Source organism: Falco punctatus (assembly GCF_963210335.1).
Source record: "Falco punctatus genome assembly, chromosome: 4".
Classification (NCBI taxonomy): domain Eukaryota; kingdom Metazoa; phylum Chordata; class Aves; order Falconiformes; family Falconidae; genus Falco; species Falco punctatus.
This window is the reverse complement of record NC_137583.1, coordinates 17,303,129-17,329,761: the sequence shown is the minus strand read 5'-3', so window position 1 is coordinate 17,329,761 and position 26,633 is coordinate 17,303,129. Positions and strand designations below refer to the sequence as shown.

Genomic DNA, 26,633 nt, shown 5'->3' with positions numbered 1-26,633 from the left:
TCTTGCCAGCCAGCAGTGATGTTTAGCATGGAGCATCAGAGTACTGAGGGTTTATGAAAGAATGGATTCCTCTTTTCTTTCTCTATTTTTACTGGAGCTATTTGCAGCTCCTTCCTGGATGCTGTTTAAATCCCAAGACTCAGTGTTTGGTCATTTGTTACCTGTCTGTGTTCACTTGTCCCAGATCCATGGTTCCCACCTAAACAGCAAGACACAGTTAGGGACCACAGTTAGGAGTGTTGTAGTGCTGGGGGGATATCCATCCCACTTACTGATGGAGGGGAAACTCTGCTGAACTGTTTAAAGAATAATAATCTGAAATTTCTAAAATATCTTTGTCTTTATGGATTTTATATGGCCATCAGTCATCATGCTGCTGAGCTTCTGCGTGAAATCACAGCAGTGGGAATATTTCTGAGTGTTTTCAGCCAAGGACTATCAGGCAGCCCAATGTCATGGATGTCCTGAATTCTCCCACATTTCCCTCTTGGTAGTTGTCCAAGACTTGATGGCTCTTACTTCATTTTAAAATCTCTGAAATAAAGGATATGCCAATCTGCAAGCTTGAATTTAACCTTTTTCCTGAATTGACAGGAGTTGCTGTCCTTGTGCTGGGCCAGCAACGCAGGTCTGGTGCCTGCAAGTGCAGGGCAGGACCGTTGCTCCCAGGACAGATATATCATCCCTCCTGAATGGGAGGTATGTTCGTGCACTGCAAGTTTGCTGCAGCTTGTCTGGAAGCGTTGTCAAGCCAGGCTTTGCTGAGGTTTAAACATGCTTTTTGACTGTGTTTTCTTTGGAGCTTTTTAAATTAATTTGATTATTAAAAAATGGTGGATGAAAGTGGGTTGGATTCCAGCTGGCACCAAAAAAACCCAAAAACCTGATATTTTTTTTTTCTTTCTTCCCTTCATCCAGTATCTTCCCCAGGTACTGTTTTCTTCAGACTTGGTCTTAGAAAAAGGTATTTTTCTACAGGGGTTAAAAAACTGGTTCATTCAGCCTTTAGGCCTTTCTTTGCTTCATAGTGGTTTTTATCAGTTCCAGTCTGAGAGCACAGTGCCCTTTTCCTTGTGAGAAAATGTGAAGCTGTGAGAGGGAGCAGAGAGAAGCAATGTTATTTCCTCTCCGAAGTCATCACCTACAGAGCTGATACTGATGGCATTTTAATAGATGAGATGCTCCCCACCCAGTATTGTGATAGAAATTCATTGTGTGCAGAATCAGTGAAGTTGGGAAATAAAAACAAAACAAAAAAAAGATTGGTTTGTGTTGGAAAGAGGGGGAAGGGCAAAATGTAATAAATGGGACTGTTAAATGTTCAGTGATTTAATGGGGTCTTGTCAGCCTTGTCTAAGAGCTCTTGGATCCTAATAAAATAATTCAGAAATTCTGAGGATAAGCTGGCTGCTTGTCCAGCCAAATTATAGTGGAGGTATTTTTTTAGATGTTTGCTTGATTGCATGTTTAGTTTTCCTGTGTGTATTTAGAGAAGGGTTTGACTGAAACAGGATTAATCTCAGGAAATTCAGGTGACACAACCATTAGTTTAGGTACAACAATTTGCCTTTCTAATGTGGGTATTTTGCTTCTGTGGAGAATAATTGATCAGGCTTCAGCATCTGAGCAGTTGCCTCACTTTATTATTTAGCTGGGCTGGTTTCTGTGTGTGAAATCTCCCTTTTCCCACAAATTCAGCCTGTGGAGGCAGCTTTGGGGAAAGAAATGACTTCAGAGCTTTGAAAAAACAAAAGTGCAAACTTTAACAAATTTCATCTTGGCCACAAGCATTTAATACCAAGAATATTGTAAATGCTTTCTGTTGGAATTACTCCCTCTGGGCTGCTAATCTGGGAGCAATCCAGGCATTTGCTCCTGACCTTACCCCCTTCCTGGAGATCCAAGCGCATTGCTCATGAGAGAGCAAGACGAGGGGAGGAGGGGGTGGTGGAGCTGTTGTTTTCCAGAGGAAATGAAGTAATGTCATTTTGGTAGGAATTATAGGTGCTTCAATCACTTCAGAAAAGGTGACACTCCTCAGAAGGGAAGAGCAGCTGATGAGAGGTCTTGAATGAGCCTTGAATGTTTACATGCATTCTTCTCTACCAGCAGCGCAGGCTGGCTGTAGTTTTATATGTGAGCTGATAGTACATAATTTTATCGCTTAGTCCCTTCACTTGTTTACCGATGGATGGCTAAGACATCCCCTGGGATTAATTTACCAAGGTCACACCTGCAGGAGCAGGATGCAAGGCAGTGAGACCCCTAGGGCATGGGGAAGGTGGTCCTTGGTGTCCGTACAAACCATGGTGTGGTTGGTCCCACCTTCCCTGGGAGCCTTCAGCCTGTCCCCACTAGAAATCTTGCATAATCTGCATTTTTATGTTGTTGTTTAAGAGAATCCTGGTCCTGGCAGCAATGGACCTGACAGGCACTGCTCCATCCCCAGGCACCTGCATGGACCCGTTGGATGGGTTTCCACCGGCGGGCCCTGTTGCTTCGGTGTGGTTTGAACAGGGAGAGCTTTTAAAAAGCTTTCAGCCTTGGCAGCTGAAGCCAAAGATTGGCCTCCTGCAAACGGCAGCTTTGGGAGCTGTCAGGAGTTTGATACCTGCAGCAGGTCCTCGCTTCTGCTGAGCAATGTGCTTCTTGGGACTGTGCTGGAGGCTGGGGCTTGCTGGGGAGAGCTCTTGTTCTGCTGGAGATAGCCATGCTGGCATGCCCGTAGCCTATTTAAGTGATCAGCTGCCTTGTTTTTTTTTTTTCTCCTCCCTCTTATTTCCCCACCCCTGCAATGTAAAGTTTCAGTGCCTGTGGAGCCAGGTGTTTCTATGCACTTGCTTTTTGGAACAAATGAGAATTTAAAATATTCCTCCCCTGAGCCCACGGCAGCCAGGCAGCGCGGTGCAGCCCCTGGAAGGGGCTGAGTGTGTGATGGTGCATCTGGGATGTTGGAGTGTTTGGGTCTGTCTGTCCTCAACTTGCTCCAGATCAACCAGGTGTCATTAGCATTTTCAACGAGCACTCAGCCTTTTGATGCAAAGCCCATGCTCGCCCTGTGACCTGTGCAGGCGGGACCTTCTGCAGCACATCACTTGGGAAGGCTCAGGAAAGGTTAACAGAACTGTTTATCCATTTTTTGCTCAATTTTTTACTTCTTCCTGCCTTTCCTGTTCTTACCCAGCCACTCAGCCATGGGGGGAGAAAAAAAACACAACAGGTTTCCTTGCAATATTGGTTTGAATGTTCTGGAAAACAGGAATCATGAGTCATTGGTCCCAAATTAACGCTTGTGTGCGAGGCTGGAATGACATGCAAGAGATGGGTCACCTCTGGAGACAGGAAGACTGTGGTATCGCGCTCATAACTCTCAAGGCTACAGTTCAGCTTGCGTCGGCTCTTCCGTTTATAAAATTCTCATTGGAGAGGCTTGTAAACACTTCTGTGTACATCAGTTGCGCTCTGAAATTGAAGGTTTCAGCCTGGGAAGAGGTTTTAAAAACAAACAGCGCTCTTCTGTTGCGCTTATACTTTAAAACACGGAGTGTAAAAGTTTCTTTACGTGTCCTTGGAGCGTGCAGAGATCAGCAGTTTCTGGAGGAATTTGTTCTGCCAGGTTTCTTTTGCAAAATGTAAATACAAGCCACAGGTTTGAAATGGATTTCTGGATTTTGAGTCTCGAGGGTCTGGTTCTGACCTACCTGCTAGCGTTAGGAACAGCGGATTTCTTTGCATCATCAAGGAAACCTTTGCCATTTGGAAGACACTGGGTTTTCTTCTTTTTCTTGCTCTCCTTTCTTGTTTTCCCTGTATGTCCACCTTTGCTAGACCCTGCCTTTGTCACAGCAAAGCAGGCTGATGCAGATGGACCGTAATCTCCTCCATCGAATGACTTGGGCTGATGTTAATCCTGAGCACGGGAGCACCCACGGACACCCCGGGGCTGCTGGGGCTGGAGGAGCAGCTGCTGCCCTCTGGCTCGGTGCTCTTTTAATCCTCTGATGCACTTAACACAAGTTGTGTGTGTACATGCCCCTGTCTACACACGGTGATGGGGCCAGAAGAGGTTATGCCGTCCAGCTTTAATTGCTGTCTATTTCAAGGAGGTCCATGAGGGTCCTGTACCAATTTCTGCCCGAATGAAGGGGCATTTTGGCCGAGCAGAGGTCCCTTCCCTTTCACTAATACAGTTCTCTCTTGATAATTCTGCTCGGCTACTGTATACTGTTGTCAGGCACTGGGTTTGGTTTTCTTCTTTTTTGGCAAAACAAGAAGAGGAGAACTTTTATACACCTTTTCTGTCCATCATGAGATCATACTTTTTTCTGTAGCGCTTTGACCTTTGTCACTTTGGTAACCAGGACTGACCTGAAGAGTGTTGATTTTGTCAGACACTGGGAGTCCTAATTGGGTGATACTGTTTAAGGAGCCAAAGAAAGCCCCAGAACCTACCTAGGTTAAAACCAAGTATCCGAAGTCAAGATGAAATTCCTCCTTCACCGAAATGTGGTTTGGGAAAATATTTCACCACTACAGCTCCTTTCAGGAGGTTGACCTTGGATCGTTAATCTTAAAAGTCTGCAGTGCAAATGAGGTTTTTTCCTAGAGAGGGAAGAAACGCCACATTTCTCAAAGCACCTCCCTAGAATTAAGAGGAAAAAACCGCAAACCCCAGAATGGTTGATAAACAGAGTACAGGCTCATTCAGGAGTGACAAGAATTTCATGCCATCAGAATCAGCTTTATATTTGTTAATTTGCCATTTTTGTCTCTTGCTTTCCCATTATTCTTCTTGCAGTTTGCTGTCCATCAATGTACCATCACATGTCAGTAAGTGCTTTAATTCGGTGTGAAATAATAAAGCTGCAGCCTTGGAAGTTGAAATGCTCCATGTTTAGCCTCCAGTAATGTACCTTGTACCCACGCTTCATCGCAGCCACTCAGCTTGGGTGGCCTGAGACCCTCTGCTGAGCATCTGGGACAATTTACTTTCTGGTATCTCAGAAAGTGCTGCCAGTGTAGTAGCCGCTGCAGCACAGCCCTGCGATGCAGCCTGCCGTGTGCTGGGTGGCTGTGGGTGGTGGGGACAGTAACGGCCCCGGGGAGGGGTGGAGCGGAGCCTTGGTGGGTGGCGGGTTGGATCAGTGTTGGATGAGCCGTTCTCTGCCCAGCCCTGCCTCCCAGCAGTGATGAAGCCAGACTCTCGGGAGCGGAGATGGTCACTCGCTCGGACCATAAAAGGGACTGGAAAGTGCTGCTGTGGATGCTGGAGATGGACACTGAGGGTTCAGCTGGATTACAGCTGCCTCAACTGCTCTGGAGCAGTGGTGGGGCTGGGTGTGCCGCTGGCTGGCCACGTGCAGGGGAGATCTCTCCATTTGAAACGCAGTTTGTGGTGGATGGTTTCAACCATCCAAGGAAATCCAGACAGCTCTTGGTCAGGCGAGGGTGCCCTCCCCAGCTTGGCATCCGAACGCTCGGCCATTGCTGCGCGCTGTTGCCAGCCCAAACCTGCTTTCATCTCTCCCGCTGTTGCTGTTTGTTTCGGTAATCTGCTCTTCTTAAATACATTTTCCTATAATTATATTTTTGCTCTCCAACTGTACGTAACAGCTGGCTCCGTTAAAGCAGGAGGGCAGTGCTGGAGGAGTAAAACGGGCTGCCTGTGCTCCTGGGTGCAGAGGCCGTGGTGAACAGGACACGTGGGGTACCTGAACATGTTAAATGCAGGGAGTTAATGGAGAAATAGAGCCAAGACCAGAAATGAGTGCGTGTTGGCAGGAGAAATGAGTGTGTGATTGGTAGGGGAAGCAAAAGGTTTTGAAGCTAGGACAGGCAATGAAGAGGAGAGCTCGCTTGCCGGGGGCATGGCTGTGCGCTTGGGAGAAGGAAGATGCTGTTCCCGGTCCTCGTGGCGAGCGGTGTGCGGAGGGGACCAAGGAGAGGCACGTGGGGTGCGGAGGGCACCGAGGAGAGGCATGCCAGGTTCCTCGGGCAGGGGCCTGACGCCACACTGGGCTGCGAGCAGGGGCTGCCAACCTCAAATGGCAGGCAGCGAGCCAGGTGTTGAAATGCTTGTACTTGGGCTGAGGAGGAGAGAGGTTTGAGCAACAGCTGTTCTCCCCCAGCACTGGCCGGTCAGCCCCCAGGGTGTGAGTTGTTCTGATTTTTAATTGAGACGACGTATGTTTCTGTAAATGTTTCTGAGGGAGTTGGTATCATTGAAAATATGCTCTTTGTTGCAGTTCTTGCTGATACTGGAAATTGGAGGTGACTAATTTCTAGAGCGTTTCGTCTTTTACTGGCCACAGATAAGGAAGGAAGCAGGGCTTGTCACGGCATTTACTGCTGGGGTGGCCATTCCCAGGTTTTACCCTGGTAAAGTGCATGTCATTTCCAGTTAAGCTTTACAAAAGGTTGAGAAAATTTCTATGTATTTATCAAGGAGTTTTATTTTTCAGTCTTTTTCCGGTTTAAGAGATATTTTGCAGGATTAAGTATGTGTGGAAGAGCATGCTGGGGTTTTAGTAGGTTAAAAAAAGTACAAATACCGTGGCACCAAAATTGCAGTGTGGGATGGGGTTTGGTTGAATGTCAGAGCTGTGCTTTGGATCCCACAGATGGTGGACTTCCTCTCACAGTGTATGGCATGAACTGTGATGTGCAGTTGGTGTTATTCCCACTTGATCTTCAGAGAAACTGGGAGACAGAGAGGACTTGGGTGGATTTTCTAGAAGAGTGTTTCTTTGGAAATCATGTCCCAACAGGTTATAGAGCTATGACAACGTTTGCTGCTTCTGTTTCTTGACTGTTTAGTATTTGACACTTCAGAAGTGCCTTTTGGGAGCATGTGTGGGCATTAGCTCTGTCCCCCACTCCATCTAGGGGGCAACAGCCTCTGTGATGGCTCGGAGCACACGGTGCTGCTGTGGCCATGTCCTCAGGCGTCCCTGGGGTGAGACACCACGGCTTGCTGGGAAACCATGGAGGTGATGCTTTGGTGTGTGCTCCTCGTGGGCAACCTTCCCTGCGTGAGCATCCTTTTGGAGATGCTCACAGCAGGGATCCCTGGTAGGGAGAGCTCTTGCAGGGGGAGTGGGGAGCCTGCTGCAGGTTTGGGGAGGGTATCTTGCGGAAGGGCTGACGTGCAGAGCCTCTCGTGGGGGTGGTGGTACTCACCATGACGTGCCCCACAGAAAGAGATGAGAAGAGATTGTCTCTGAGACAGTCTTTGACTCAGCGTGAGTGTTCATATATGGCTGACGCACACGTCTGCCAAGGCAGCTCCCGAGCTGGTGTAGGATCCGTCGGTGCAGACTGCAGCAGCCAGTCGCCTCTAAGGACTCCTTTTGGCTTAACAGTGAGAAATACAGTTGAACTGGAGACCTGCCGAAATGCCCTTGCATGTGGGGTGTGGATGTTTGCTCCGCTTGGAGCTGTGAGTCCCCAAGTCTTATCTTGTGGATAAATTGTACCAATTTGGACACAGGGCAGAGCACATTTAAATGAATACAATAATGAGCTGCATAATTAGGAGCCTTTCAAAAGATACTGAAAAAAATCATTAGACACTGACCCTAATGGAAAGTAGTAAATACTATGTTTTGCTTATAGTAGTTCTGCACCTTCAAACTACTTTTCATATACCAAAATAGAGAAGGCAATGGGTAACAGGAGCCTTTACAAAACCCCTCTTGTAACTTTGCCTCGACAGAACAGAATCATCAGAAATGTCCAAGTGTAGACCAAGTTGCACTCACGCAGTCCGTCTGGCAGGGTTGACTCCCCTTGGCCGGCCAAGCTGTCCGTTAGCAGCCCCGGTGCCCACGGCTGGCAGCAGTGCTGCGGTCTGCTCCCAGAGGTGGGGCTGGAATTCACAACCTGCTGATGAACATTCACTGTCCTGTCCAAGGGGGAGATGGGTTTGTCGTGTACGAATGCACGAGGGACTGAAGGTCGGCAGCAGCAGGACACTCACTAGAGCTGCTTGGTGCTTCTGGCCTCTGCTTTATTAAGCTTTGTGAAAATTGACAAAGGTGATGCTGAAGTTTGAATCGCACTGCTAGATATCTGCATATGTGTTCCTTTCCTCCTCCACCAGTTTCTAATGATTTCAGGTGTTTTAGATGAAAGTGCTGAACTAGCACTTAAACGAGACTTCTGAATGAGAGTTTGAGCCATTTGGGTAGGAATTGCAGCCACGGGCTACAATTTGGTCCAAGATATTGCTATCTTGGAAGGTACTGCTGTCTATCCAAGCTCGTTTGTTCCAAGATATTGCTTCTCCCCACCTCTTTCACTGGAAGGGTTATCTCAGATGCTACAGATGCTGCCAGGAATCTTCTCTTGTGCACTACTGCTGAGAAGTGGGATCACAGCCCTCTTAAAATCAGTGGCAAAACCAAAGTCAGTGTGATAAAGAGTTCCTCAAGATTTACCACCGCCCCTCCCCCGACATTTGGAATATGGCACACATGTATGTAAATATTTGCCTAAATGAAGCAGCCCAAACTTATTGGCACTGAGGATGGCTTGTTTGCCTTGGCTTTGGGCAAGGGTGTTGTGGGAATGGGGTACCTGACAGCAAGCACTTGGCTATGAGAAGGATGTTCTATAAGGTGGGAGAGTTAATTTCTAATGAAAGGGGAAACCTTGAGGGAGAAAGTAGAGAATTTGTAAAACTGAAGTGGTGGAATTTCAACCCTTGCAAAAACAGACAACCAATAAGGTGATAAAGGGGAGAGGTTAAAACCATGCAGATGCATTTGGAAAAGCTGTGGGGAGACTGAGACATGCTAGAAGACGCCCTTAAAAAATAAATAAGAAACAGAAAAAGGAAACTTTAAAAAACACAACTTTTTCTTCCCATCTGTCTTATGCGAGGTCCCAGTTTGATTTCTGTGTGCACCTGCATGGTTATGGCTAATAAAGGTCTGAGCAGGCAAAGGGTGGCTGGAATGGAAACACTGGGAAATTAGGATTTTTTTATAATGCTGATTTATTTGGAAGAATGGTTTTAAGTTTTTAATGTGTGAATGCAGTTCTGAATATATATAGGGTGTTTCACATCTATATTAACTGTTTCCACTGTATTATTTCCTATTTTGAATGCTTGAGGCCTTGTTAAAAAGGGTTTTATGGAAATGCTTGTTCACACATTTATATAAAATGGGCAGGCATATGACTGTCCACTTCAAAATGAAGCTAGCAAACAGCAATTTCACTTTGTAGTGTAACAGAAGTCTGTGTTTTGGGTTTTTTTTGTGATCTTTTTTCTTTTGGTTGTTTTGGTGTGGTTTTTTGTTTTGTTTTGTTTCTGTTTTTTGTATTTTAACCCTACATAGAGCCCCGTGCAGTCCCTGCCTTTGTTCTCCTGGCTCACTCGCTCATTACTGCTTGCATCTCCAGGTCGCAAGAAGACAGTCAAATGCTGTGGTCATTCATCTCTGAAAGCTTATAATGAGCTTATCAGGAAAGAACTATAAATATATATCTTGTACCCCTCTTGCATTGGGAGATACTTCCTCAGGCCATGAATAATTAGGTTGGCCCACCTAAGCTAATTACAAGCTGTCTGACCATTCAAAATACCTTCTGGGTAACGTTGTTAGGACTCTCTTACCAGGTTAATGGGTTCTCTGTACTCTGAATATTATGTTGACCTTTACCACTGTGACCAAAAATGCACTGTACGGAACCTTTTGCCATGCCAATTTGTGGCTCGTTTGCTACTAAGAGCATCATCTTTCATCCTCTTTGCATGGCGAGCTCAGAGGGAAAGGGCAAAGCTTGTCCTGATCAGGCACTTTGGAGTCCATCCATCGGCTCACCAGTGCAACTGTAAAAACTTGTTTGGGAGTCTTTTGAACTGCAAGGTGGAAGCAAGCAAGTCCTTAATATCCCCGGTTATATTTACAGCCACTGCAAAACCTGATCGTTTGCGCTTCTGATGTGATTACCTTTCAAATCTGCTCAGTGTCGTCTGGCAAACTTAACTCACCCGCTTATCTTCAGGAAAACAAATGTACCAGTTATTGCCTACCAGAAAATGCGAGTTGAGCTGTGTGGTTTTTCTTTTCAGTGGGCTTGCTGTGATTTTGTTTTGACAGATTGAGCTGTGTTTCACTTTGCTTTCATTTTTCACCCTGTCAAAAGAATTTTTAGTGCCTTTTTTTCCCCACCCCCCACTCCCCTTCTCCTACCCCTGCCTCTCGCTGTCTGTATGGATCAGTGCACTGAAGCAGTGACTCCCTCTCCTCTGCAATGCTGCTTTGCAGCTTCCCGTGCTGCAGAGGCCTGAGCTGAACCTTCCCGATGCAAAGCTCAGATCAAACCTTGGCCACCTCAGTGGGCAGCATCTTCTGCCGTGGGCAGGACATGCAGGAGAGGTGGTAGGGGGTGAGTGAGCCTCCAAGGCAGGGAACGTTTTAAGCAGTCTGTAAGTTTTCGTTATTTTTCACTTGACTTGCGCTGTGTTTTTAGTGACCTGCCCTGGGGAGCAGCATGCCTTTGGCTGGATCATCTCTGCTGCTCAGGATCGGCTCTGCAAAATGTTGCTCTGCCTTGGCATTGCAAAGGATGTGGGATGGCCGCTGCTCCCAGCTGAGAAGCTGGTTTGTTGAAGCTGGTGGGTACAAGGGTTTAGGGGGTTGACTTCTATTCCTGCCCACAGCTGAATTATGCCCCTTCGCAAGCCCATAGTGTGGTTACCGTATTCACATAGGGAGTCTTCATGCCGCCGTTCTGAAGCATTGCCTGTATTGGAACAAAGCAGCTGTTTAAGTAAAACAGTTAGAAAATGACAGGGGTTACATCAAGCTCACTTGAACGTTGGTGTAGTTAAGCTGACCTGGCACAGTGAGGCTTAGTGATAAGTGAATGTCTGAGCTGCGCTGATTTAAGCAGGGGGAAGCTTGAAATCGGGTTTAAGTGTTCCATCTTCATGACAGCAGTTTCTGAACAGCCTCAGTAACGGAGCCTTAGGGGAGTCGAGAGTGGGAGATGGCGTAAATCCGTTAGTGAAGGTGCGGTGGCTGCCCCTGGGGAGCCTCTGCTCGAAGCGGGGCAGAAGCACAGTCACACGCGCAGCTGCCGGCGCTGCAGACAAGCTGTGCCAGATCCCTGCTGTGCTGAGGGCACTCGGGGTGCCATATGTACATCTCACTTTGGACTTTTTATCGGGCAGATGCCCCGTGTTTGTGCAAAGTGTGTGCACGGTGCTTTGCCTAGCTGTAAGGGCTGCAGGTCCCCAGCCCCCTGCAGCAGCAGGTATCTCTGGTCCCTGGTGGGTCGATGCTGGGGCTGTCGTGGGTGTTGCTCCTGTGTCTCTCCCTGCCCTGGGATGTATTCTCCGTGGACCAGATGCTGCTTCTCTGCCTGCGAGGAACTGAAGTGATCGTGACTGCATATCAAATCCCTAAGTACTTTTTTTTTTTTTTTTTTTGCTTCTTTTTTCTCTTCTGAGCTCAGATTACTTTTTTTGGATGCAGTCTCTCTTGTTTTATGGGCTGTATATGCCATTCTTACCTGCTTAATATTTCATTGCTTGAAACCCTTGAGTTCAGTCGCAATGCGGTGACCAGCAGGTCTGGCTGAATTGTGAAGTATTCCAAATTCTCCCTCGGTCTCTAGAAGTGTACTCGGGACAAGCAGAGATTTATTTGTGTAACTGGTCAAATGGAGGTTAGTGTGAAATAAAATACATGCATGCACCCTTCTCGGCCTCCCCTGATGCAGGGTCAAGGCTGGCTTATTTTTTCTGGGTCCTCCCATTGTCAGAACCTCTCGGGGATCTGGGCTCTGGTCCACTTGCTGTCAGTAGTAGTTTACTTTGCTTCTCAGTAAATTCTCCAGGTTTGTAAACCTCCCCCAAGGCTATCGTATGACAGCATCCCTTGTGCTGGGTCTGATAGTAGGGGAAAAAAAAATCTACTTTCTTGTAGTCCAAACATATATCCCTTTCCATTATGTATGAGTGAAGCATTCAAAGGATGCGAAACCTTTGAAGTTGGCTCAGGTGTCTCTTCTCCCCCCTGTCCCCCACCATCTCTGGTGCTTTATTACAGTGGTGGAGAGAATTTGCCATTCTCTGGATGAAACAGAGGGAGAGAATGATTGGGAGAAATCCAGCTGGGGCTGTACCAGGACAACATTTCTGGCTTGGGTAGTCCCCAAGCCACAGCCTCTGCCAGGTGGGGTGCTGGGGGGAGGTACCACCGTGCACTTGTCCTCTTCTGGGATTCCTCCTGAAGCAGTCACTGCTGCTGTTCCTCCAGGTGGGACTACAGAGTAGGTGAACCTGTGGTCTGACAAACTATGGCCTTTCTTCGTTGATGAAGCAAAGCCAGTGCCTTGAAGCAAGGCAGTTCAGTGTTTAGGTGGCACACTGCTCTGTTGGAGCTCTCTGAACGGCTACAGGCCCAGTTCAGGCTGTGCCTCGAGTCCTGACCCTGAAGCGTGCCCAGGCAGTTCCCCTCTCAGACACGCCTGCAGTTTGGGACCCAGCATGATGGTTAACGCGTGCTTTGGGCAGGGCCCAAGGGCAGGCTGAAGTGAGGCCCTGGAGGGAAGCGATTCATCTCCCAGAAGGGCTTTGCCTTCAAACGATGGATATTTATTGGCATGTGCCCTTCCTGGAGCTCAGCGTCCTGGTCCTCTCCTGTCTCCTGCCTCCATAAGTTGCATCCACAACGCTTTCCTGTAGCAGCGAGGTGATGCTGGAGGAGGTGGCTTGCCAGCCCCGTCCAAGGGCCAGTGCATGCATCCTCAGCGGCTGACGTGTCCACGGCCAGGGTGCCTGCTGTGCAGCTTTTGGGAATGTGACTGTAGTGGCTACCATCTCCTGGACCTTCCAGGCCCAGTTCTCTCTGAGTTGTCGGTTGAGTGATTTGCTACCAGAATTCACTTCCCTGATAGTAGAGAGAGGTTGTGGATGAAAGGAAGGTGGTGTTACCAGGGACAAATGGCTTTTCCTTTCCAGTCCTTCCCTGTGAATGTAAAATGCTTCATTCTACTTGGAGTTTAGCTACAGGATACATTTAAAGTATTTGTTGAAGCCAAAAGTGGTTACACTGGTAGCTTTAAAGAAATAAAAGCGGAGACTTAAGATAGCAAGATAGGAGACAAAGCAGCAGCGGGGCTGTAAGTGGCTTATTTATTGCAGCCTTGAGAGCAAGAAGTATTACAGAGGACAAAATTCCTATAATGTTTATGTAAGGCTGCAAGAAATGGATTACAGCTCAGATATATTTTGTTGCATGCTGCTGGAAGGAATCATGAAAGTAATGCAACGAAGTTTTGAACATCATGTTACTGCCGGTTGGTTTGAAAGCCTCATTTGCTACAACAAAAATCTTGAATTTGTTCTTGCCAACTCAGTTGTGTTCACTTCCAACTTCTGTGCGTTGCTGCTTGCAGGATGCAGGTCTTTCAGGCTGCAGTTCTTTGGGGGTGAATCGCTTCTTCTAATCTCAGTCATTTAAAAAAAAGAAAAGTTTAGGATTTTGCAGAAGCATGTTTCCCCACAGAGGTGTTTTCTTACAGTTGTTACTTGTAAGGCAGAACTTGTCCTCTTCTGTCATATTAGGCAAGGCTTTCCAAAGCTCTTAGTGATCTTCCCAGTTTGTCCTACCCAGTCCTATCATCCCCGTGAACTGTGCAGGGCTTTGTGCAGGGGCACACAGTGCCCAGCAGTGGCACTGGGAGGGGATGGCTTTGCTGCAGCCCTCCTCATTTCCCATGGGACCAAGCCCTGGATTTGCATCAGTGTCCTGGAGGGTGCTAGGGGTCCTTAGCAATGGCATGGGCCCCTGGCCACCCTCCTTCTTGCAGCTTTGGAGTGAGTGCAAGTAACAGATCTTGTAAAGACTCATTTGGGTTTAGGCGTTTAAGACATTTTACTGCCAGAAATTCTTCTTGCCTCTTGCTGTCCTTCGACCTGCCCAAGGCAGTATGTAATAAATTTCAGTGTCTCTGGGCATCCATAAGCTGGTAAATGGAGTTACCTTCACCCGTTTACCTCCTGATGCTCTCCTTCAGTGATAGTGCATTAAATTGTTTTTCAGTTGGATCTTCTCTAAAGCAATGGCATGTTATGTCCCTCCAGGTACTGCATGCAGCAGTAGAATGAAAGCCATAAAAATAAAACACATGGGTTTCTTGTGTCAAGCAAGACTGAAGACTAAAACCAGCAATAAAAGAGATGCAAGAGTGCTGTCTTCCTGTCTGCCACCTTGCAAGGTCCCTGGTCAGGTGTGGTAGAGCAATTCCAGATGGATGGGTTGCGGTGATGCCAACTGATTTGGGGCAGGGACTACCTAGCAGTTACCTGGGCTTTGAGTTCATACCTGGGAACACAGTGCACACAATGCCCTGCCTTCATTTTTGTGGATAACTTAGAGGCGACTGTAGATGTTCACTTGCTGTAGATGTGTTTGCAGAACAGACAGGGTGGTTTAAGAGGTTATGAGGCCCATCTACTGTCTGCTAGAGCCATTTCAAAAGAGGAGAGTGGGTGCAGGGGTGAGAGTGCTGACAGACCGTTTCAGCACAGGTAAAACAGGTTTGGTCCAAACTGTTAGTCAACAGCTGGGCTTGTGCATTGCTGCAGCTGTTTGTAGCACTCATCTGCCTATGTTCTTGTGTTACTTCAAGGAGAATTCCAGTAAACTGGATGCAGGATTGCTGAGCTGCACAGAAGCAACTCTTAAATTACTAACCTGCTAATTTTAAGCTACTGCATTACTCTGTCACTTGCATCAATAAAAGCAATGCTTGCCACTTTACCTTCTAGCACATGCCTATGATGGAGCAATGGAGAAAGGGATTTTCATTGCCATTTCTAGTTTCACAGGTGACAGAGAATGAAAGGAGTCTGGATCTGACATTCTCTGAGCAGTCATCCCACCAAATCTCAGAAGACGATAGCAGAGAGCCAGGTGCTGAATCCCATTCAGTCCCTTCCCCACAGGAAGGAAAATCAATGGAAGCACAGTTAAAATAGTTGCAACCAGGAGGAGACACAAATCATATGGCACTTGGACAAAAGGACTCGATTCTGTTTATTTTGGTGTTAAGAGGATGGGGTTGAATGAAAACGTGTGTGGCATTGGTTTCAGCACGTCTGGCATTTTGTGGTGTAGTTTTGTGTGAAAATGAGGTGTAGTCTTAAGTTGCAGGATCTGGAACGTGATGATATTTTATTTGAAATTTCTCAAAAAGTAAAAAGACGGTGCTTTTGGGAGGAGCAAGTTCACTGTAAACCTGGATTTCTGAGTTCCTTTAGACAGTAGAAAAAGTGTCTTGATGGTTTTTTTTATTGTTATCTATTATGATTTTTTTATTGTTAAGTGCTGAGTATCTTTGAGCCCTCACTGGCTGTGGAGGGAAATGCAAGAGGTTTAGCACATCTGATACTGCCTGTGTACCTGGTCCAACTACGGATTTGACTGCCTGGCACCTCTAGTAAACATCTTGATTCATGTAATGTAAGCTTAGGACAGCAAAACTAGAATCAGATGCTCCTTTTCTTTTTTTTTTTTTTTCTTCTTCCCCCACCCCCCTTATTTCAGTCCTAAGCCAAATGGTTTACTGTGGAATACAGCTGAATTGCTTGCTTTATCTCATAAAACAAATAGGCCTTTGTTCCTCTTTCAGACCGATGTTTTCCTTAGTTCTGTTTGTGGCTTAGCCATACGCTACCTTCCCTCTTGATCTTCTTGATTTTTCTCAGAGTGTGTGCAGCTCTAACAGTCTCAAGTTCAGCCATCGCTGCTAGCTGACAGTTGTCCTTTCCATGCCACAAGGAGCCTGCTGCATGGGCAGTGGAGATATACTGATAAATTCTTTGCTTTTGTATTAGATTTTTTGTTTTGTTTTGATATAGTATGTATCATTTCCCATTTGAGACTGCTTTTATTGTATGGTTGGAAAAATCCTCTTAACTTGGCATTGGCAAAGGAAGCAGAATATAAAAGGAAAGAAAAAAACTCCCTTCAATTTAATAAGCAGTATTTTGGGGTTCCTTTTGTTACGTGCTACCTTTTGAACTCTGTAAACCAGCATGCAGATCTAATTCACAATAGCGTCACTGTGTTAAGCTGCACAAGTAAACACTTTAAATGGGAGGAAGCACCTGCGTATCACTATTGTCTCTCTTCTTCCATTAGCTAAAGTCTCTGGGCTGACTCTGTTCAAGCCAAACCTTCCAGTAAGTGGGGATCCACAGGCGGCGGTGGGCAGAAAGCAAACCTCACTGCCTTCAGGCTGGAGGGGTGGGTGCGCATCCAGGGGCAGCAGGTCATGGAGGGCAGCGTGGGCGTGCGTGTAGGCACCCGCACACGAGTGGGCTACAAAGTGCTCGCACACCTCCTGGGCCTGGGCCCCGAAGGAGCGGGTTGTCAGGATTACAGAAGTCATCAAGGTAGGTTCACACGGGGCTTGCTGTGCCTGTGCTGTTGGCGGGGCTGGGGAGGCTGATGAACCCTGAGGGCCGCGGTGCTCTCAACGTAGGTAATGCTCTGAAATGGTCACTGTCATCCCACTCGGTGGGTTTGTGTAACCAAATGTTGATTTCTTTCCCCTTGAGTTTATATGTTTCTATGGAACAGCACCGTTCCTTGGTGAGGAGCTGGTTAAGGTGTCGTGGTTATAGATGCAACCTGTAAGAAGTTTACCAGACAAGCTTTAAAGCTGGAAAAGCTGGCTTGTACAGAAGAGCCTTAAAGGCTAAAATCTCTTTACTTTAGCCAAGGCAGGTCAGGAGGTGACTTATCATGATCTAAAAGTTTCTGCAAACAGACGATCTTTGCTGGTAGAGAACTTCTTTTGATCTAGGAAACAAAAGCATAAAAACGTTCATCAACTTGAAGCTAAATTTGGATAAGGTCAACTTAGAAAATACTAGGATGGATTTTTCTGTCTCCATTGCTGTGCTAATACCGCGGTCTGTGCCTAATGAGAAATTGTGGGCAGCATAGAAATTGCTGGATAAAGTGCTTAGTGTTGTATAGGTGATCTTGTTAGAGTAATCTCACGTTTGGATTTCTAGGTTTTCAGTCTCTACATGTGAGAGACGTTTGGTGGTGTTATAGTACCTGGGCAGCTGGAAGTACATCGCGATTTATTAAGTGTTCGTGTCTTGGGTTTGAGATATCTTTGGTGAGATGTTAGTAATTATTTTATTAATCCTTCTAACATCAGTTTCCATTTAGGAGAAACTGTCTTTGTGCCCTCTAGTGGAAAAACTATTTATTTGAAAGCTTCCAAACTGGGGGAAGTTCTTGCAAAAAAAGTGGAACGTGTGAGAAAGGCCATAGAGCAGCAGAGCAAGGCTGGAGAGATGAGGAGTCACAAGAGGTGGACGTGCTCTGTGCTTCCTCTGCTTCGGTCCTCACAAAACCATGGTGCTGATTACATACACACCCGTGTGACTTTTTCAAATAGGGGAGTTAAGGGGATATGAGTAGAGAAAGAAGAGATTATCCAATACTCGTGTCAGCTGGGTTTTTGGTGAAATTATTCCAGATGACTCGAGGAAAGTGAGGTCTCATTGAACTTAGAACCGTTAGTGATTGCCATCAGTGTTCCCTGGGGATGCGGTGAGGAGGGAAGAGGAGCAGAGCAAAGCCAGCTCCAGACCACGGGAGGAGAAGGGAGACCCAGAAAGTGAAGAATCAGAGAATCTGGCTCTGATTCCTCAATAAAGTTCCAGAGCAGTTTGTGCACAGCAGAGAGGAGGAGGAGGATGGGGACCAAAAGATAGGCTGACTTATAAGGAAAAACAAATAGACAAATCTGTCCAGCTTCCTTCTTTAATGGGATAACTGGTTAGTGCGTGAGAGGGGCTGCTGATGTGGCTAAGGCTTAGGAGCAGAATTTCAAGTTGTCTTGGCAAGCAACAAAACCGATCGGGCATCAACGTGATGTGGTGTAAGGGAGGAGGAGGGTGCGGCGGTGGCTCTGGAGGCAGCAGGAGCTGAATGACCGAATGCGAGAGGAGGAGCAATGGGCAGGGTGGTACGTGGTGATGGGGGCTGTTTGTGGATGGCCAGCTCAAACAAGTCAACAGCGTCCCGAGGTTTGAGGAAAAGAGTCAAACGTCTGAGTCATGGTTACAGAAGCTTTGTGCGTAAGACAAGGCTGGTAATTGCTTCCTGCTGCACTGAGGGGTGCTGCGTGGTGCAAGGCAGGAGGAAAGCGGTCATGCTTGCAAGTCTGGAGATGAACCACACAGATGGGAGGCTCGGCAAATGAGGCCAGAGAGGGAGAGCTGAAGGATTTGTATTTGGAAATACAAGCCTGAGTGCAGGCAATACATCTTCTGATGCATAAAAGAATTCTGTAAAAAAGATGATGATCAGCTTTTAGTACCCACTGGGGGAAAGTACCTTGATTTGCCTGAAAAAAATATTCAAGATGTGGACTGGGGGGAGAGTTTCTGACGAGGGAGGTAATGAAGCAATAGCAAAAGAAATTATGCATCTTCTTTACTGGAGGATTGCAGAGCAGTTAAACCAGTGCCTCTTGCTGATGGTGTGATTCCCCTCCCGCTCTGTTGCCTTCTGTCCCTCCACCCACCACTCTAGGTCTATTTTACTCATTAACCCACCGAGCTGGACTTTTTATTTCTGTCACTAGAGGTGCTTTCAGGGGCCAGGGGTCAAAACCAGTACCAGTGTTCTAGGCTGTTACATGGCTTTAGGATATAAATTCTGCTCTCAGTGCAGTAATGAAAACTTCAAGCACAGATGTAGATCACAAGAAACTGCTGCTGTCACGTATGTTTTCCCTTTTTCTGTTTCTTTTTGGATCTGCTCATTTGGGATGTTATGAGAGCAACAGATGTGAATGTGATGGAGTCCCATCACTGTCATCCTCCCTTTTGTTGTGCTGGACTGTCATTCTTGTTTATTTTGGTTTGAATTATAATTGCAAAAACTGTTACAGTGCTGTTTATTTACTGTGCATCGTGAATCACTGTTTATATTTGCTGCGGTTTGCATTGCCTCTTCTCTCCCTCTGTCTTATGCTTGCAGCCACAGCTGTGCTCTGAGTATCTCAGAGCCTCTTCTCCTGTTTTGAGTCTAGAATGCTCTGTGTTCCTGTGAGTGCAGGGAAAAGCAAGCTGACAGTGAAGATCCAGGATCAGGCTTTTTTTACTGTTTCTTCTTCTTTTTTTTTTTTCTCTTTCCTCCTGCATTTTGTAAGGGTCCTTTTTGCAAATAAAAAAAGATTCCTTGGAGACTCCTTCCTTGAGATCTTTGAGCTTAATTAGTCTCTGTCTTATTTCTGCCAGGCACTGAGATCGATACTGCTTTTTCTGACTTGCAAATTGCAGGGAAGGGAGAAAAAATCATGTTAAAAAGACCTTTTTTGAAGTTGCTGAGATGCCTGTGCACGATTCCATCACCTGCTCTCATACTGTCAGGTGTTAATCCCCTCACGTGCATTGTCACTGGGGTGGAGAGTCGGGCATCCTGCACAAGACCATAACGCAGGCAGGATTTGGAGAGGCTTTGCTCTCATGGTCTCAGCACAGCAGCAAGTTTTTTTTCTTTGTTTTGCCTCAGTTTCTCTGGTGCTTAAAATAGGGATAAAGTTGTAACATTCAGGCCCAGCTCCCCCTGTCACAGCTCCAGCCATCACCCCAGCTGTTGAAACACTTCCACCATCACTTGCTGGGTTTGGTTTTGGTCCAGGATCATGTTTCGCGACGCATCAAAGCTTTGCATGTCAAGTTCACTAAAACAACCTGCCCTAATACCTTTTTTGTATTAGTTGTCTCAAGGCAGCAAAAGGCCAAGGAGCTTGCAGGTGCCTGGTGTTTCGGCCTGAAGGTGAGCAGAAATTGTTCTAGTGTGGCATGTCTCTGCCGAATGGCACATGGCAAGGTGTAAGAACGGACCGTGACCTTGGTGGCTGGCAACACGGTGTAAGGGGTGGCCATTGCAACCGGCTTGCCCCAGGGCTACCTAAGAGAGATTGACTTATGCCCCCGGTTCCCAGCCAAAGCAAAGTGGTGGGTGACCCTTGCAAAGCACTTTGAGCTCTGTGGGTTAGAAATGCTGGGTAAGAGCTTGTTCTCAGCTGGAAAATCCCACTGACTCTTTGTGGGTTTCTCCTGGTGCTGTGGGCTAAATTAAGAAAAAAAACTCTCTTTCCCAAGCCATTTTAGGAGGCTAAGTGGTCTTAGAGGGCTTGCTTTGAAGTTTACAAGCTTGGTGTGTACTGCTCACACCACCAGCGCAATTTCTGTCTGAGGCAAATACCCAGATGCTCGGGGTTGGGGTGTCAGACCGCAAGGCCCCCGTGTGGCCCCAGTTCAAGGAGGGGCTGGTCTATCAGGAATTTGGGCTGACCAAACTGGCCTTTAGGAGGAGCGGTGGGTGCTCTGGGTGGATGGGGAAGCATCTCTTCCAGTTCTCGTGGTCTTGGGTGATCCCTCGTGCTTCCTCGTCTTGCTCCCGGTAAAGCTAGCCACAGAAACCGTACAGCTCCTTGTCTTTGAAATCTGAAAGGTAACGTCTTGCAAGTCGCTCTGTGTATTTATCAAGGAGAAACAGGCAATTTATTTGTGTCAGCTTAATAGAGCTTCGGCTTACAGCTCTGTGTGGGAGAATTAATGATGTGTCCCGAGTCTGTCTCGGGTCGTCCACCAGCTCAGCAAATGTTTGATTATGAATCCACTGTAAAATAGCTCCAAGCTTCTTGTGCCTCAATTAGCAGCCTTGATGGAGAGCAGGCAGGTTTTCAGGTATAAAAATGTCCATTTTGACTCTTTAAGTGTTCTCAGGTGGCCCATAGAATGTACTTTTTTTTTACCCTGTTTGTAATGCAAAACCTTTTAATTATCTCCAATTTATAAATCCCTGGTTTGTTACTTGAGTGCCTGTTACAGAATGCTTATCTTTTAGTGGGTAGTAATCAGTGTCAGAGGAAATGGGGAATAGATAGTGTGTTTTAGATGGTGTCAGTTCCAACAACTGGAATGTATAATTTAAGTCAGTTATATTTAATCATCCTTTAAACACTGAATTTCAGCCTCCGCTGCTTGACTCACAGGAAGCCGACAGCTTTTTCATGCCACTGTGGTAACACTTGACATTTCTTTAAGCTGCTGTACGCTGCGACGTGGCTCTTGACTGCAAGTGTTGGTGCTGCTGATAGTCCGAGCCTGGCTGCAGCTGGGTGCAGGGGCTGGGCTCTGCTTTGCCTCCCCCAGCCCCAATTTCAGAAGTCTCAATTGTTTTACCTTTTTACAGAGCTGTAACATCTGCTGTAAATACCGCAGTGAATGTAACAGCTGCTGAGGGTGGGATTATGGATCTGGGGTCCATGTATAACAGCTAAACATATTTTAGCAATTCAGCAGGTTGAAAAATAAAGCGGATAAAGCTGTGTGCGTTGTGCTCTGGATCTGTGCGGTGGGGATGTTTCCCGCTGGAGTGAGGTTGTGCCCAGTTCAGACTGGGGTCCAATGCCTGGAAGTGGAAAGCTTTGATTTCCTGCGTTTCAGCAAGGAAGGGGTGCAGCGTCGGGTGCAGCAGGTCCCGATCCTGCCCGGGGAGCAGAGCAGCAGTACCCCTGCCTGCTTGTGGGAGCCCAGCGGCTGCAACCAAGCCCCAGAACTTTCCTTGGTCTGTTGGTGACACACACAAGACACTATTCACTGCAGTGACAGTGTGCGTGATTGAAACCTGGATTTCTTTAGGAGTGCACATATGTGTTTGTGCATGTGTGTATGCATAAATACTTGTAGATGTGGATAAAGAAGACCGTAAACATTTTTTAAATGCAGCTGAGAAGCCTTGTGCGTGTTTAGGACCACGTGGGATTCTAGTCCCCGGCTGCCTCCCCTCCGCCCGCTCCCTCACCCCTGCCTGCCCACCGGCAGTCTGACTGTGGATGAAGTCGTTTAATGCAGTTCTTGCTCTCAGCGACTGGTTGATGGCATTAGTGGAGGGAATGGAATTTCATCCATAAAACATACAACTAGGCTGCTGGGGAGTGAGCCCCAGCAGAAGGGGTTTTCAGCAAAGGGAACCCATGCACTCTCTGCGTAACGCAGAAGTCTGTTGCCTTTACTTGAAATTGCACATTGAGACGGCATTGTAACAGACTGTTTGCCTACATGGGAAATAGGTAGTTTTTGTTGTGCCTAGCAGTCAAATGGTATAGTCTTAAATTAGAAGCTGCCACTTCTATTTAGAATAAAACTTGCTTTTCTGTATATGCATGGAAATATTAGCGTTTCGAGCCTGCCAAGCTCTATCAAATGTGCACCAGATTTGCAAAGGAGCCCATTAGTGCTTGCGGAGGTTAACAGCAAGGAGAGGGCAGTGGGGAGGAACATCTTAATGAGACAGGGTGAAGAGTTGATGCGAGGACAGGGAGCGCTTGGAGCCACCTTCTGCTGTGGGGAGAATCCGGCTGTCGCTGGAGGAGCGGCAAGCTCGGGTAGCAGGCGGCTCGGCGGTCCTGTCGCCGTGAGGAGGAGGAGGAGGAGGTTTCCAAAGTGCCTCTCTGAGACTCTCCTGCAGCGTTGGAGGTGGCTTGAATGTGGATCAGGAGATGATGGAGGAGCTTTGGTCCTTTCCTGCCCACAGCCGCCAAGTGAATCAGAGGAGAGAAGAGCTCCTCTTGGCCTTGTTTCCCTGGGACTCAGGGGTCCCAGATCAAGTGGGGCAGGAGGGTGGCAAGTTCACCTTGTGCAGTGGGGGGGCCTTGGGTGCCCTCCCATGGGACAGCCCGGTGTGTGGATGGGAGAACAGCAAACGGCGGTCTGTGCCCAGCACAGCTCGGAGTAGCCTTGACGCTGCTCCCACTGGAGCTGCTGAGGCCAGAACTGGCCCCTTGGACTTCTAAAACCTCTTACAAAAACAGAGAGGCTCAGCACTAGCCAGTGGCATGAGCTGGCCTGGGGCTTGCCTTCGCTTTGACTCCCTCTCGGCAGCACCTGCCCCCCTCCCCGCAGCAGAGCCACTCTGGCAGGGTACAGGGGATGTGCTGTGGCCTGGCCAGGGACAGGGGACCTGCTGTGTCCTCCCCGGTGCCACAGGGATGCTGTTGGAGCACGTGACAGGGCTGCATCCTCAGCATCAAGGCTGATGGGTCGGTGCTGCGCTGCCCCAGCACGAGCCAGGCTGGAGACAACCCTCTGGGGCTCTAGTGGCTAAATGCATCTGGTGGAAGGGTGCAGGGGTTCATATTTTCATTATTATTCCTTAATTTTAGAAGTGTTTCAGTTCCTGAGGTGGCTCAGAGTTTGTCAGCACCAGCAGGCAATGTTGCATTGGCTTTCAGTGGGAGTTTCACCTAAAAAATTGGGGGATTTGGTCTGGAATCTCAACAGAAAGGTTAACATTTGAGGGGAAGATCTTACAGTGGAACGTGGGCCCTTTTGTCTGTGCATTTACAGCTCTCCAGATTGTGTTTAATTTTTTAGCTTAATATTTTAAAGACGGAGGACTCTGTAGTGACAGGAAGCACTAAAGGAATAATTGGGAATTTATTCTGTGCATGTCACCTTGTCTTATATTGCTGAAGTAATGGTAGAGAGCTCATAACTTTCTTGAATTTATTCACTGCTCAGAATTACTCACAGCAAAAATTTCTGGAGAAAAAAAAAAACCAACCCAACACCTTAGATGTTCGTGTAAGTTGGGAGATGAGCTCAAAAAAAAAAAATAAAATCATTTGGGTTATTTAGTGCCTACTTCCCCTGAGATTTAAAGCAATGGTAACTCTTGAAGGATCTTTTAGCATTAGGCTTTTTCCAGTTTTGTAATGTAAAGGTTCATATTTTATTTTTTTTGTTCCCTGGGCAAAAATGATGATCTAAAAGCCTTTTACTTAATAAAAGTGCATATTTCTACTTCATCGCGTGACTCCAGGAGCTGAGTTTTTTTAGAAAGCCATCAGATATGTGTGAAAATCATCAGTCTTGGCAGCATTGAAGTCGCTAAGGAGAAGTTCAGAACTGAGCGTATTGGGACTGGGTAGGTTGCAGCAGTCTGGCATGCTGAAGAGTATGGCTTTTTTTAAAGCTAGTACAAGTGCATATGATTATATTCTGAAGTTTTTTTTCTGCTGCACTTGATAAAACTTTATTCACTGCAATGATTGCCTTTTTCAATGCAAAATCCTGGACAACTGCAAGTAGCTTCTTTGCGAAACCGCGGATTTTGCTGTTTGCCAAGCTGTTGATGTCAGTGTTGGAAATACTGGTACCTAGAGATGCACTGCACACCTTTGCTATTTGGGCTGCCTGGAGATTCCTTGTTTTTCTGTCTTGGGTGGCACATGCCCAGTGCTGGGTGGCCTTGTTGTCATGGGCTGTCCTGCTGGGTGGCTCTGAGCTTGCTGCAGTCCTAAAAGCAAGTTCTTGTGCCCATGGCTGGGAGGTTGCCCACGCAGGGACTTTGTGGGGCTGCCTCGGGGGCAGCACCAGGTTGGAAGGTGCAGTAATGGATGGGATGGTGACGAATGTTGCAGGTGTGGCTGGATCCAGGATGGTGGCATCATGTTGATGATGATTTATACCTTTGTTCAGTAAGAAACATAGGGGATGGGGTAGTCTGGGGGTGCTTAGGGGCAGGCATAATGGGACCGATAAGTCTGATTTACTGTGGAAAGGTTGCTGGTCTCTTGTGAATATGAATTTTAGCAAAAGAATCAAAGTGCTGATGACAAAAAAACCCAAGCAAGTAAACCAAAAAGAAATTCAAAACCTTGACATCGCCAAGGTTTTCTCCTAGTGTAACCTATTTCTAGTCCCATATGGGAATAGCTGTGCTCTGGTAAAGCTTCTTTTATGGATTGCAAGGTCAGAAGGGCCCTTTCCCAATGTTGGATACTTTTATTTATTGTGTATGTTCTTCCTTTCACTTCACTAGAAGTCTTTCTTCCTTGGAATATATTGTACCTGTCTGGCTTGAAAATTTAAAATGTGAACAACCCATGTTGTCCTTTCTGTCCAGTGTGGACCACCAGGATGCCAAAGCCGTTCTGTCCTCTTGGACTACTTTGCTGGGTCTTTGTAAGGGAAGGCCCGATTTCAGTTGAACATCTTGGAATTTGATGGGTTTTGTGAGCTGGACGTTGACCCCTCCCTGCTCCATGGTGAAGCATGAGGCTGCCTGGTCCCCGCCTGGTCCCACCAGATCCTCCATCCCAGCATCACTGCCCAGCACTGCCCCATGGTGACAGTGACCTGGCCCCTGGGAGAGGTGTGGCTCCTGCTCAGGGCTAACCCTCAGCTCCTTCAGCCTCCAGGCCAACCTGCTGTTGCCTCTTCAGGTAGTTTAACCTGTGCTAAATTTCAAAGGGAAATGAACTAGCCTGATGGCACAGCTCTTGTGAGTACCAGGGGAGTCCTGAAGACAGGAGAGGGCAGGGTCACACCTGTGTTACCTGTGCTCGTGCTGATGGCTTCTGGTACTGGTAACACTGGTTTTCAGCTGTCTACCTCCAGTGCAACTGTGCTGCTTCTACACCCCCTCCAAGTCCCAGCTCCATTAAAAGGGCATGTTTGCAGATTGGGAAGACCTGGGGAAATGGCATCATTTACGAGGCAGATATGCTGGGAGCGGGTATTTCTGTAGCTGGACGCGTGGGTCAGCATGCCAGCTCTGCCCCAGCCGGCTGGCGGGGATGCCAGCCACCGCGCCGGCACCTGCGGGAGCCTTGGTCCCCATCCCAGCTGTCTGGCCAGATTGGCACCGGTGTCTTGCATAAATTGTACGTTTATAAGAAGTCGGCCAATTTAGGATTTTCACCTGAGGTGTGACACAGACGTGTCACAGGGGTCCTGCTGTAAAATGGGCTGAGCAAGCCCTCCGACCGGGAGAGCGGTGGCTGTTTGGCCAAGCGTGGGTTTTTGTGCCAGAGCGCGGATGACATAAGGAAGCTATATGGAAATTGGATCAGATTCTGGTGCAAGATTTCTGGCAACCTTCGACTTCAGGGAAGCAGTGGTCCCTGAACCAAATGTTCACTTCCAGCTGCGGGAAAGCAGCCTGCCTTTTCATCCTTCTGCCCATTTCCCTTCCTGATCTGTAAGATTTCACATCTCTGTTCCAGCAGCTTTAGTTATATTGCTGGCACTGTGTGGATACTGGAGATGACTTTTTTTTGACGGTCACCTGGGAGCTGTTCCTTATTTGCTCAAGTTCTGGGTTTACAGTGATGCAAGCAACGTGATACTATTTCACAGCTATAATAGAGGTCAAGGCTCTGTTGTCTTAGGTATTGTAAAAATGCCTTGTAAAAGGCTGTACGTTATCCAAATGCACTACAGGCAAGGCAAGCAAAAGAAGGAATAAACTGGGCCTTCACAGCTGCTCCTTATAGATGAGAAGCTGAGGCAGAACCAAACATGCAGGTGTGTTTTACCAGCACCTGACATGGGACCCACATCTCCCGTGTTTTCCTCCGGAGGGCTTTTTGTTTGTATGGGTTGATTCAGAGTCCATTGCTAAAGCAAGCTACGGCTGTGTGCACTTTGCTTATTGCTTTATCCACTTTTGAGTTGAAATGCTTTGAAACTGATCCAGGGTAAAGTTCATCCACTGCTAGGACACCTCTGATCTACTTTCAGCAAAGCTCTTTTTTTGTTGTTGTTGTTTGTGGCTTTT

General features: G+C 47.1%; 1 protein-coding gene across 12 annotated transcripts in view; it reads left to right on the top strand.

Moving 5' to 3' along the window:
- The window catches only part of MAGI1 (membrane associated guanylate kinase, WW and PDZ domain containing 1), a 361,197-nt gene that overhangs the window by 38,984 nt on the left and 295,580 nt on the right, over positions 1-26,633 (top strand). The window contains exon 1 of one of the 12 annotated variants that reach the window (XM_080382823.1): positions 14,257-16,420. The exons of the other annotated variants lie outside the window; for them this stretch is intronic. Within the exon in view, the coding sequence (XP_080238949.1) occupies positions 16,300-16,420 (121 nt within the window). The 5' untranslated portion in view covers positions 14,257-16,299. Of the gene's footprint in view, positions 1-14,256; positions 16,421-26,633 lie in introns of those variants that run through there. 12 annotated transcript variants of the gene reach the window in all.